At 35.6% G+C, this 13,205-nt stretch overlaps 1 protein-coding gene across 2 annotated transcripts in view; it reads right to left on the bottom strand.

The window, feature by feature from the left end:
- Positions 1-13,205, bottom strand: part of LOC135778734 (neural-cadherin) — a 300,864-nt gene that overhangs the window by 152,768 nt on the left and 134,891 nt on the right. For both annotated transcript variants that reach the window (XM_065289259.2, XM_065289258.2), the window contains exon 5: positions 10,628-10,739. In XM_065289259.2, coding sequence (XP_065145331.1) covers positions 10,628-10,739 — 112 coding nt within the window. The remainder of the gene's footprint in view (positions 1-10,627; positions 10,740-13,205) is intronic.

Here is a 13,205-nt window from a genome sequence, read left to right on the forward strand (position 1 = left end):
ATATATGTACATTTTACACAAAATATCTGTTCTATTTTTAGTAATTTATTTTCCAACTAAAAAAATCGCATAACTGCATTAAGAGATTTTATTAAGTTACTTTAATCATTTATTTTAGAGATATTTACAAAGCCACTGAATCATTTTTAACAGTGTGTACATTATGACCTTATTATTAAATGCATATAAATAAAAATATGTAAAACTAAATAAAAAAGATATCATACACGGACTGTATGTAAGCATACGTTTTCTTGTTCGGTGCACGTGGGTTTAAATGCCGTTTTTCTAAAGAAGAATTTTAAAACTTTATTGGTGGTAGTTGAGAAGAATTCCTTTTTCCATTTCTAAATCATTTTGAGCGCAATATAAATATATCATATTGTTATTCTTATTATATAAGAATACGCAATTTTTACAAACTTTTTAACATATAGAAAATACACGTTAAGCATGTTGTGTGTATTTCCTAATTACAAGCTTTTGATGAAATTGCACCAAAACTAAACGTGCATAAAAACATAAAAAAGTCATTTAAATAAGCGAAAAAATATTTTTTATGAGCTCAAAAATTTGAATATAATGTGCTATTGCTGAAAATTGCCCATCTCTAAAGGAGAATATTCATCTTTAAAGTTTAAGAAACAAAAAAGTACTGATAAGCATTCTCAAACATATATATTCTGTAAGCACTCATTTATCCATAATGATGTAATTTATTTTTTAATAACATATTGTCGCTGTCGGGCAAAGATACTCTCTGGACACCAAGACCATGTCTATGGGTTCAAGAATAACAGAATATTGGCCATTTGAAACTCGAAAGTCATCACTTTATTTTGTCCCATTGTTTTCCATTTTGCGTGTGGTAAAACTCCTGTGCGCGTCGTTCAAATTCATTGAAATTTCGTACACTTGTAGTTTAGCAAGTATGTATAATAGGCTACAATCAGTCTGCACATCGTCTGAGGAAATCCGAAGTTGCGTCGAGGGAAACCAAGCTGACAGCCGCGACAGCAGAGATTGTCACGTACCTACAGAAGGGTATTGGAAAAAGCTTGCATCTGACCTGCAGCGATATCATTCTGGCTTGTTGGGATGTCAGCCAGCGAGAGTCATCTGATTCTGACCTTGTTCTTTTACTCCTTAGAGTCTAAAACCAGGAGGGCATATTAAGTATTCATTTGTATTTTCATTTTAACAGAGCAGCTATGGTTGCGCGTTTCACACACCTCTCCAAACCACGTTGTTAACACTATGCTTGTTCGACTTCATGCGGCGCCGCAAGAACCGACAGCCGGATGACGTCAGAGTACCGCGAGAATGATTCAAGAAATCATATTTCGCCTCGCTCTCGCGATACTGTGACGTCTTCTGGCTGTCGATTCTCGGGGCGCCGCATGAAGTCGAACAAGCCTATTGACAGCAGCAAAAGCTACGCATGCGCTTTTAACTTGTAAAACTCAAAGGTGAATGGGTAATGTAGTCTCTGCTCTCGGTGGGACGAATTAGGTAGCTTGCATTGTGAAGGGCGCTTTGAAAAGCGGCAGCGCAGCCAAATAATTAAATTAAGCCTCTGATTTAAACAGATGTGCAAACGAGCGTTCTGGTACGTTAGAAGTAGGTTCTGGGCGCAGGGAGAGATGGTGGTACGCTCAAGAGCTATATTTGGAAGTGGCGGTACTGGCCCACATTAAAGCACTGGCGGTAGCAAAGGTAGACGGCCCTTTGAAAAGCAAAAGAAAGCTGATAAAAATGAGAAACCTACACTGAAATAAATTGGAGTAGGATTTAGGCTACTTAACAAAATCTAAACATTTTTCACTCAGAAAATGCTAGTAAATATAAACAAAATTATCAGCAGCTTTAACTTTATTACTTTTTTAATTCACTCTTTGTTTCAGCGATGTTTATAAATGTACTATATTTTTGCATTTTGATTACAAACTGTTCTACACTGAAAAGAAACTAATGTAACCTGATTTAATCACGTAAAACATGAGTCTAAACACAAGCACCACTTTTCTGAATGATGATAATCACAAACATCCCAGAGTTTGTAAATCAATTGTTTGTAAAACATATTTAATGCTAACTTTACTTAAAAATTCAGAAAATATTTTTTACAGTGTATAAATAAAAAGACATGAAGGAAGTTAATTCCAAAATGTAATTAATTGCACATGGTTTAGCTGCTTGTTTTAGCAGCTACCAGTGACAGAGAGTCAAGAAATTAAAAACCACCCACCCCTAGGTCTGCCAATTCTTTGCCAACCCCCAATGCTAATCGATCACCTCATCAAAGAAAACCGGTTTATCCAGTTTTCACCAGCGTGTTGGGTTTTAATATCAACCTTTGCAGTTTCTTTGTTAGAATGTAATTTAAGCAAATAGGCCTAATACATAAGCTGTATGTTATTTTAAATGAATGTTTATAACTTATAAAATTAAGTGGATATCAGGTAACTTAATTTGACATATGTTGATATAACCTAGGCTCTTAAGTCCCACGCAATCGCCATGAGACACACGCATTTCTGTCAGTTCACACGCTCACACACCAAACCTTGTAAGCTATTTATCACGCTGAGAAGTAAAATAGAACTTTTCCTGCTATACAAATTAATAAAGGAGGTGCTGGTATACAGAGCATTTCTGTCGAGTTTAGCAGTACATTTTTTAGGTGTGGTCAACTTTACGCAGCGCCACAAGAACCGACAAGCAGATGACATCAGAGTACCGCGAGAAATAAAGCGGAGGAGGTTGGTTTTAAATCGCTCTCGCGGTACTCTGATGTCATCCACTCATGTTTGAGTCTGTATCAGATGAAAATACAGATTTTGAGGAACAACTTATTGTTTGGAGATTGTCAATGGACGTTTCTGAGTGGTATGTTTGTTTTTTCAGTGTAGACCTGCAAAACGCCAAATGCATAAAAATTAATTAATATGGTAATGTCTTAGCATGATATGTTTTCTAAAATGTTTAAAAATGAACAAATCAGTTGTGCGAAACTACACAGAATTTTTTTTTTATGAAACATATTCAATGGTTACAGTGCCTCATGGTGGGGTTTAACCCCTGGTTCAGTTTACCCCATCTGTTTCACTTTGCCCCACAGCCACCGTTCTGGGAAACTGCCTAGCTTAGTAATTCAGGCTAATCTTTAGCTAAATCATTCACATGGTTTTATACATAGCCTATCACAAATATTTATGGTATGAATATTTAGACCTGGATAAATCTACTTTAACATAACAGCCTTTATACCTGGTATGTATAAATTTTACTTTGATAGGATAAAAACTGTTTTTTTTTTTTGTTAAAAAAATCATACTTTAATCATAACTCTTTAATTTGTCCTTCTCTTTAACATATAAATTATGGTTGCTACCTGTATTTGTGGTCACACGGCTACAAATCTGTATGGTTGCCTAGATAAAGGGGGTGGGTCAACTTACCCACTGGCTCACTTTGCCCCACTCTCCCCTACTTGGTATTGAGAAACGGGCATTGTTTATCGAAGCCGGAGCGCGAGCTACAAACTACAGAGCGAGTGCGCGGGTGCACAATGGTGAAAGAGCAACACACGATGTAAATAATTATACCAGTGCTCGCAGTACAGACGCTTTATATTTTAGCGTACTGCGTACCTTCACTTTCTTTTGCGTGCCACCACTTCTCATGTTGCTGGTACTTTGCCTTAAAGAGTCAAAGGGCGTTTCTATGTGGCGCTGCGCAGACAGGTCGGCAACGAAGACATCAAAGTACCGCGAGAGCAAGTCGAAATGTTACAAATGGTCCGACTTTACCTTTGCTCTCGCGGTACTCTGATGTCATACGCCGACCAGTCAGCGCCGCACCATTTAAAGTCGAAAAAATATTTTTGAAAAAAAATGCACTAATAAAGATATTAGACAAGTTTTTCATGAAAGGAAGAGAGTTACTCCAAGAGGAAAATTTTATTGGAATTCCATTCTAAGAGATGTAATTTGGTGTAAAGCATGGTTGCTGCCCTATAAATTTTGTATTTCAAATAAAGTGAGAGAAATTCATTTGAAGATATTACACAAAATATACCCAACTAATTTACTACTTTCTAAATTTATGGAAATTGGGAACGAATGTTCATTTTGTAATAATACTGAGGAGTCTTTATGTCATTTATTTTTTGATTGCCAAAATGTTCAGGCATTTTGGAATGAATGTTTTTCTGTCCTATCAACTAAAACTAACACAGTCATAACATTTAATATGAAAGATATTATTTGTTACTTTGAGAATGATGATAAAAACATTTACAATTTGGTAAATTTCTTCATTTTGTATGGCAAATTCTTTATTCATAAATGTAGATTGTTAAAATCTTATCCTTTACACCTGGTTTTCTTAAAAGAAATCACTCTTTTAATGAAGTCTCTTAAACTTGTTAAAAATGTAAAAGGTACATGTATTGTTAATGTCTATGAGTCTGTATTTGGCGTCCTGTGAATGTCTTCTATTTTATTTTTATAACTATTTTGTTATTCAACTTTGGAAGTTTCTATTTTGATGCCTGTTTTCTGTATTAATGTTCATATGTTCTCTAATAAAAAAAAAAAAAAAAAAAAATTTAAAGTCGAACACACAAAGCGTCAAGGCAGGGCCGCTGGAAGTCATTTTGAACAGGGGGTGCTGTGAATTTTTTAACCAAAAAACCTATGAGCCTATAGGCCTATTTAAAATACATTTTAAAAATAAATACATTGAGATTTACTACTTTATTGTCATATACACTTCAGGGCACACAGCCAGGGTCTGAAACACACAGACATCATCAGTTCTCAGATGAATATGCGCTATTAATCAGAAGCAAAAATACTTATCCCAGGGGGAATTACTTTCGTTACAATTTACATACAACATATAATATTATAACAACATATAATATTAATTAAACTTCACAATTTTCAATGTCCATGCGGACGAACATATTTTACTTTCGTTTTTAAGTTAGAATCACACGACAGATGTAAAATATTCTCACATTAACATACCTAGTATATTTTTATATAGATCTTTTTTTTTACTAAATAGTACTATTACTGTCTTTTTTAAACTTATAAATAATTCATAATTTGAACAAAAATAATGATGGGTTTAGTTCTGATATTGTATACTTTTATAAAGAAATACATGGTGTATAATTACATTTTTAGAATAGGCTTTATATAAGGTTTGTACTGTAAAAATACTCTATTTGTTACAAACAAAAGATAAAGAATTTACAAACGTGTGGAGAGCCATTTCAGCACTTGGACAGCGAAATGTTTTTTTTAAAAGCATTACTTAAAATGTTTTCTCATCTCACCATATCTACAGGTGCAGAGTCATTATATACAATAAATCCGTTGGGTAGCATTTAAAAAAAAACATTTAAAAGTAGATGCATTTGTTTAAAGCAAAGCATTTATTTACTTAGCTACAGATGAAGCAGCTATTTGCGCCTTCTAACGTCTCATAATTGATCATCATTTATGTCCAAGAGACTCAATAATAATCTGTTACATTTTAATCCTTTAATTTTTCATATTAAAAAGCGTTTTTGTGCTGCTGCGCATCCATGTATGTAATAAACAAACCCGCGTTGTCATTCCGTTAATACGCATATTATCAATGCGCTCTTTACTCGCGCAGAAAAAACTCGCGTCGCGCATTGCGCCGGTTGTATAATAGAAATACAAAGTCTCTCATGAGCTAGAGGACGAATGTCCAGGGAGTTCAGTATTTCTGTGTGGGCATGCATCAGGGAAAGGTGTGTGAGTCTTTTCTGGGTCATGGTGCTGTACCAATGTCTTTAAAAGACGCAAGACAAAGAAAGTGCGCTCGGATGAGGCCACGGATAGGCACAGTAATGAAATTAAAATCCAAAATACACGTAATAACCTACGTGTGTCAAAAATAATTTCCTAAAATATTCATAAGTAATATATCAATTGTGCAAAATATTTTTACTTAAAAAAAATATATTTCTCGCTTTTCCGCGACCATGCGTCAAGGTCTGGAGGAAAAGGATACCCGCCCGGTGCCGATTGAGCATGTAAGCATATGTTTTCTTGTTCGCTCCACGCAACACGGGTTTAAACGCCGTTTTTTTTCTAAAGAATAATGTTTAAACTTTATTGGTGGTGGTTGAGAATAATTTATATTGCAGAATAATGTATATTGCATTTTAGCGCAATATAAATGTATCATATTGTTATTCTTAATATAAAAGAATACTAATATATTTTTTACAACATTTTTAACTTTAAAACATACATATAAAGATGCTTTGTACAATAGCTTTGCTTCTGACAACAATTTTCTGTAATAAATCAGTAAATCAATCACAAAATGTGTTGAAAGTGGCGAATAAAATGCTTGTCAATTCAAACAAAGGTGTATAAAACCGCTTTAATTAACAATAACTAAACTGTGCTCTTTTGCATACCTCTACTTTTCTCATGTCTTTCTTTATGCCACCTTTATCTTTTTAAAATCTTGCCACTTTTAGAAATAATTTGTTTGCATTTTTTGTATACTGCACACTTTATTTGCATCAACTATACCCATAATAACATTTTCTACGTTTTTCTTTCAATAAAAATAAACATATTTATTATTGTCTTAACTTAAAACTTTGTTTTTTAATTTATAAATTAGATTTTATATAAATAAGTTTTAAAAGTGTTGACTGCGAACGTCTGAGATAAGATATCTGGAAGGAATATACGCCTATAATATATGTACATTTTAAATTAAAATGTCTGTTCTATTTCTAGCAATTTATTTTGTTTTGACCAACTAAAAAATACATAAGTGACATTAAGAGATTTTATAAAGTTACTTTAATCCATTATTTTAGTAATATATTTACAAAGCCACTGAATATTTTTACTGTTATGAATAACGGCTGAAAGGATAAAAAAAAATCATAACACTGACTGCCTATATGCGCAAGAAAGGTATTATTAAAGTTTTAAATATGTAAAACTAAATAAAGATATCATATGCCCACTGTACAGTATGTAGGCCCATGTTTTCTTGTTCGCTCTGCGTGGGTTTAAACGCCGTATTTAAAGAATATTTTTTAAACTTTATTGGTGGTGGTTGAGAAGAATTCCTCTTTCCATATGTAAAGCAATTTAGCGCAATATACATGTGTCATATTATTGTTCTTAATATATTAAGAACAATAATACTACTATATTTTTACAACATTTTTAACTTTAAAACATGTATTTTTATACCACATGAATCTCTTTAAAATATTAATACTTTTAGAAAAACGGACATAATTATTAATATTATGAACAAACAATGAAACGGTGTCAAAATTCGACAACACAAATAATTAAGATATACATTGTAAATAGAGTTAAGTGTATTAGGCTCACACTAAATTCTTTGTTGCACTTAGTATAAATGCCCATTGCACGTACAGTCATCTTTATATATGTATGCGCTGTTATGCTGGCAAGAATTGGTTGACGTCACTTTGCTGTTTTAATAGAAATGTTAAATATTCAGCAATGCCCTTATTAACTTCTGGAAACAACCGCAATGACAACGCATATAAAAATGTAGTTTTTTATGCGCCACCTGGTGGATTTTCTGTGAAGCGAAACACATTAAGGGAAAAGGGAAAGTAGCCCCCCCGAAAACACTTGCAGAATTCTGCGTGACTCCGCGAGACGATTTGGCGAATGCCGCGGGAGAAAACGCGCGTTTTTAAAGGCCACATCTGTATGAGACAGCTCATCTTTCAATATGTTAACAAGGCCAATGATCTTTTGTAGACACTTTTTTAAAATAAATTTAATCTTGACCTAAATTCCTATGGAGGTTCTTGAATTCATACATGTTGGTCTCACCTTCAGTGTGTGACAGGGATCATGTGATAGTGTACACATTATATCTCACACATGCTCAATCTCAGTAACACGCCAAAACTTCCAGGTCCAAACGCTCCATCAGAAGTTTTAAGCAAATGACTTTACTAACAAACTATACTAAAAACACTCCCAGTGCAGTGTAAAGTTTCTTAGGTAAGAAACATTAAATATTGATTAGAACAATTTTATTTACTCATTTTTAACGAATACAGACCTACCGTGAGGAATACCTTTTTTTTTCGCTTTTAAGATAAATGTCACAAACACACAATTTGTTTTAATCATATGCAAATATAATGTCATAAATCTTATTAAAAGACAAATTTATATTTTATTTTTTGTGTAATATTAAACTGTACTTGTCAAAATGATTTATAGCATCCAGGTTACCGAGTGGTTGTTATCTGGGAATAACAAACCTGCAAATGTCACGACTGGCCAATCAAAAGCAATCATTCCAGTGAGCCGTGTAATAAGAATAAATAGCACTCATAAACAGCTGTTGAGATTGCAGTTTCATATGTATAGCGAGTGAATGCTTAGACCCTGATATGGTACTTAACAAGTAGATCAAGACCTCCTGATCACAGTATTTCGAGCAGGTCTTATCCCATCACCACCAACACATATTTATCTTTTGCACCACTCCATGATTTCTACGAAAATCAATAAATTGATTAATTCCTAATCTAGCAACTGTAATATTAAAGTGCACATCTTTTCATAAAATCCTGAAAACTTTAGCCATTATAAAAAACACTGTTTCTAGGATTTAAATTAAACATTTTTCATGTCATACATTATAAATGCTTGATTAATAACCACAGTCTTGGGAAGTAGTCCTGCTTCTGTTGATAGGTATAGGTCTTACTGAAACAAGCAGGATATTTTATAGACAGTAAAAATAATTGTTATGAAGCCTACAGAGCCGAGTATGCAGATGTGGGTTGGTGCGCACCTGCTAATCACAGCTAGCACATCTGCTGTACACCTCACTGCAACACCTTTTCCATTCTGGCAGGAGTCTTGGTGTTAAACCCTCAAAATGTCTGCCAAATCACCACACCATCAGCTTTTCATTTCAGATTAGCTTTTTAGTGTTTATTTGTTTTGTTTCTACTTGTTTGGCTATGTTTCTACATATGCAGTTGGTCTGTTTCCAACAGTTGGCGTTCTGTCCATCACTTCATCATTTCTGTGATCGTTTTATACCAGCTGTGGTTGTCTAACATTTAATGAGAATATAAAAGCTCCTTTTATCAGCTGCAGGCATGTGTTTTCTATTCTGTGTGTTACAAGTGCACTCTCAGGAGTAAGAATATAGACTCCAGATTGAATGTGCAATTTTGAGACTTGAAAGGGCACATTAGTGGAAAAGTGCTTCAAAGGTGTGTATGTGTGTGTGTACAATGTATAGTCTCAGCTTCAGACAACACAAACAAAGAGCACGTTTACTGTTGCATACCAAACATTTTTACCCAAGATGCGTCACTGCTATTTCTATGAATGGGGGAGATCGCAACAGTCAAGATGACCGCTTTAGCAAAAGAAGGTCTGCGTTTCAGTAAAAAGGGCAAATCGTCAACTATCAATGAATGGCACATCTCTGTGGGCAAGACGGTCAGACACTGTGCATGTGCAAACAATCGGCAAGGACTGTCGTGAACAATGGGCAACTCTGTACAGCAGGGGTCACCAAACTTTTTTCTCTGGGGGCCACATTATCGTTCCTAACTGTGATGGGGGGCCGGGTCAGCTATATAACATAGAATTGCATGGCCCAGACCAAAATGACCACCAGCAGGCCTCATTGTGTAGTAGAGATTACTAGCCTGGCACAGCTAAAGTCCCCATCAGTAAACGGCTTGCCATGGGTAGCTAGTAGGTGAGCTACCTTATAGCTAGCTCGGACAGCAGCCTGGTTTACCTGAGTTTGGCAAAGGAATACATTCTTTTGTGCAGCCAGTACGCCTTTCATCCTTCGAATCCTGTCTTCTCTTGCTTGCCCTCGCTAGCTAGCATACTCTTTGTGGCGGGTTTCCGACACAGATTATATTCTTTGAAAACTGCCACACTTTCTTTACATATAATACAAACTGCACAGTCCTTACACTGAACAAAATATAATCGTTGGTCCACTCTTCTTTTAAAACTCTGCAATCTCTTATCAACTTTTTGTTTAATGCTAGCCATTTTGCTGTCCTGAACACTGCCAGTTCTGGACAGTGATCTGCACGTACGTTGTCTGTTACTGCTTGATCGCAAGCATGTCGGGTGATGAAAAGTTGGCAAATATAGTTAATTTTATAACTAAATATAATTTTTTAACTTAAAAAATCAACAAAATACCAGATGCGAACATGATATTACTTTCCAAAGAACAATTACAAAAATAAAATTGCCTCAAGTAGTGGGGGGCAGAGGGGCTGGGGGGCCGGTCAAAGGGGGGGTGGCGGGCCTGAGTTTGGTGACCCATGCTGTACAGAGTCACTGTCTGTACAGTATTTCAGATATGCCAGAGCCTAAAAGGCATATAAACAACTGTAACCGGTCGATGTACACATCAGTCAAAGGCAGTTTCTTCCAAAAGTAAATAAGATGTTCTTGGCTAGACTTTATGCTGTTTAGCCGAAGATCCAGCCATATCAGACCGGCTATACCAGTGTTTAGGTAACGGCCGTGGTGCTCCAACTAAGAGTTCCCAAACTTACCTTGCAGAAGTGATGTTGCCGTAGTGACCGTCTCAGGGACACCATCCTTGCTGTAAATGGACTGCAGGAATTCTGGGACACAGTCATTCTCGTCGGTGATGATTACTCGAACCTGGTCAGAAACAAGTGAAAAAATGTTGGAAGGAATCTGAAAGGTATAAAACAAAATTACAAAAAAATAGAAAATCGTTAAAGATATAAGAGCATATCTTATGGGGAAATTCATCAATATGACTGTACCCAGTTGGCGTTTTAAAACTGCCTTGTCAAAAAAGTTCACATCTCTTATCCTGTTTGGTTCCTCTATTTGGTGTTAAGCGGTATGTTCCCACTAAACTAAACGTTCTCAAATATCACACAGACATTTTTCACTCCTTTCCCCATTTGTTCTAAAACCATCAGGGAGACCCACAGAGACACCTAATGCCTCCCATAAGACAGAATTAAGCTGAAAGTTACTGTCTGGAGGAGGAAAAACACAGTTTGAGTGCTTTTTCTCTGACACTGTTTCTCAAGCTCTCTGGCAGTTGCTAAGTCACTTTAATAACCTACTCACTTCAATTTCAGAAACCGGAGAGATGAAAATAGACTGAACTAGTCTGAAATGGTCAAAATTGAGAGGACAGCTCACAGTGTTACTCATATTTCTAACACTAACCAAGAACATAATCCAAAATCACACAAAATAAAATGCTTTTATGTTTGAACCACAGCTAAAGAATGGAAAAACATCCCTGGGGAAATAGTAGTAAGATCATCTAAAAAAAAAAACTGTCCAGACTTCTAATTTATAAGTCTTAAAAGTGTGCCTGTGGTTAAAACAGATTGCTTATTTTGTCTGCTGATAGAAAAACTGCATCAAAGACTATATGAATTATCTTGGACTAATTTTGGTGCAGTATTAGGATCCAGCAGAGGAGTTTCAATGCAGGTTGAAGACAGGAGATAGTCTGTGAAATGCATATTAAGCTAAGAATATTTAGTCATTTTAAATGTGATTGGATTGTTTTGATTGCTTTAATTGGTATTCATGCTATGAAACAGGCACCCTGGTATGTGGAATCTGAGATGTAAGGAGACAAAGATTTCAAGGTGACAGACGGGCTACTGTGGCTGAATGCAAAAAATGCAGCAGGGAATTTCTCTCTGGACCGCATCTCATGGGACTGAAGAGAGACTGTCAGTTTTTTTTTTTGCATTTTCTTTTCCCCGCTTTCCCTCTGTCCGCAGCACGAAACACCGGCAGGCATTGTTATGTGACATTCCCCCGCCAATAGTTGGGTTCTTGGCCAGGCTGCCTCGGGCCAGGACAGATGTATGGATCGCTGAGCAGCGCAGATCGAGCCTTGATGAGGCGAGTCTGCATCCTCCAGGGTAATGTTATTGTAACAGGCACGGACAGGACTGCTGGGCACCTCTTTGATTTCAGTTAAATTGTTGCCCTAGCATTTCCTACAATGCCACAACCTTTTCATTTATCTCTTTTAGGCTAAATTAATGTATTTTGAACTTGAAAGCATAAATAGCATGAGTATTATAATAAATAATAAAATGTTTGCATTGAAATGAGCTCAAAATTTTCTATACTATGTAGTGTATGCATGTGTATATACAGTATGTATGTCTATGTATCTATGTATCTATCTATGTATCTATGTATCTATCTATCTATCTATCTATCTATCTATCTATCTATCTATCTATCTATCTATCTATCTATCTATCTATCTATCTATCTATCTATCTAATATCTATCTAATATCTATCTATCTATCTATCTATCTATCTATCTATCTATCTATCTATCTATCTATCTATCTATCTATCTATCTATCTATCTATCTATCTATCTATCTATTTATCTAGGTTGTTGAAATTGAAAATTGAATAATATATAAATAATTATAAAAATACATTGTGTTACAAGTCATAGTAGCTAATCGAGCTTTTCCATTGCATAGTACCCCACGGACTGGTTTGGGTCAGTTTACTTTTGGGGGCTTTCCACTGGGTGCCTTACGTAGTACCCGATACTTTTTTAAGTACCACCTTGGGGTTCCAAGTGTTCCGAGCTGATACCAAAACGTGATGCGAAAACACTGTAGATCACTGCTTGGTCTGAGAGAATCATCACTAGCAGTGTCATCGCTATAATGTAAAAGATTAGCTTTACCTTCATGCTAGTTTGCAATGTCTCGAGTAAACCTGTTGTCATCTGTGCTTTGCTGTAAGTTCCCAGACTCCCTTTTAGCCATGAAAAACATCCACAGGTTCAGAATCAGGAAAACCATAACAGTTATTTCCCAGACTTGCAGTTTGTGGCGGCACATTTGTGACGCTCATGTCCGCATATATGGTTAAATTAAACTTAAATGAGGCTCAGCGGATTGCGTCGACTGACACCACGGGTGTTTCTACAGAAACTGTAGTGATAAACGCGATGTCAAACATCTATTTGTGGTGGTCAATTTTCATTTTGTGGCGAACTGAGAAATAAATGAATGTATGGGAATGTACAACGATGCTCTCACTTGTATGTCATCACAGTAGTAGGCAGCGCAAATATAACGACACACCT

Source organism: Paramisgurnus dabryanus, chromosome 2 (assembly GCF_030506205.2).
Source record: "Paramisgurnus dabryanus chromosome 2, PD_genome_1.1, whole genome shotgun sequence".
Taxonomy (NCBI): Eukaryota; Metazoa; Chordata; class Actinopteri; order Cypriniformes; family Cobitidae; genus Paramisgurnus; species Paramisgurnus dabryanus.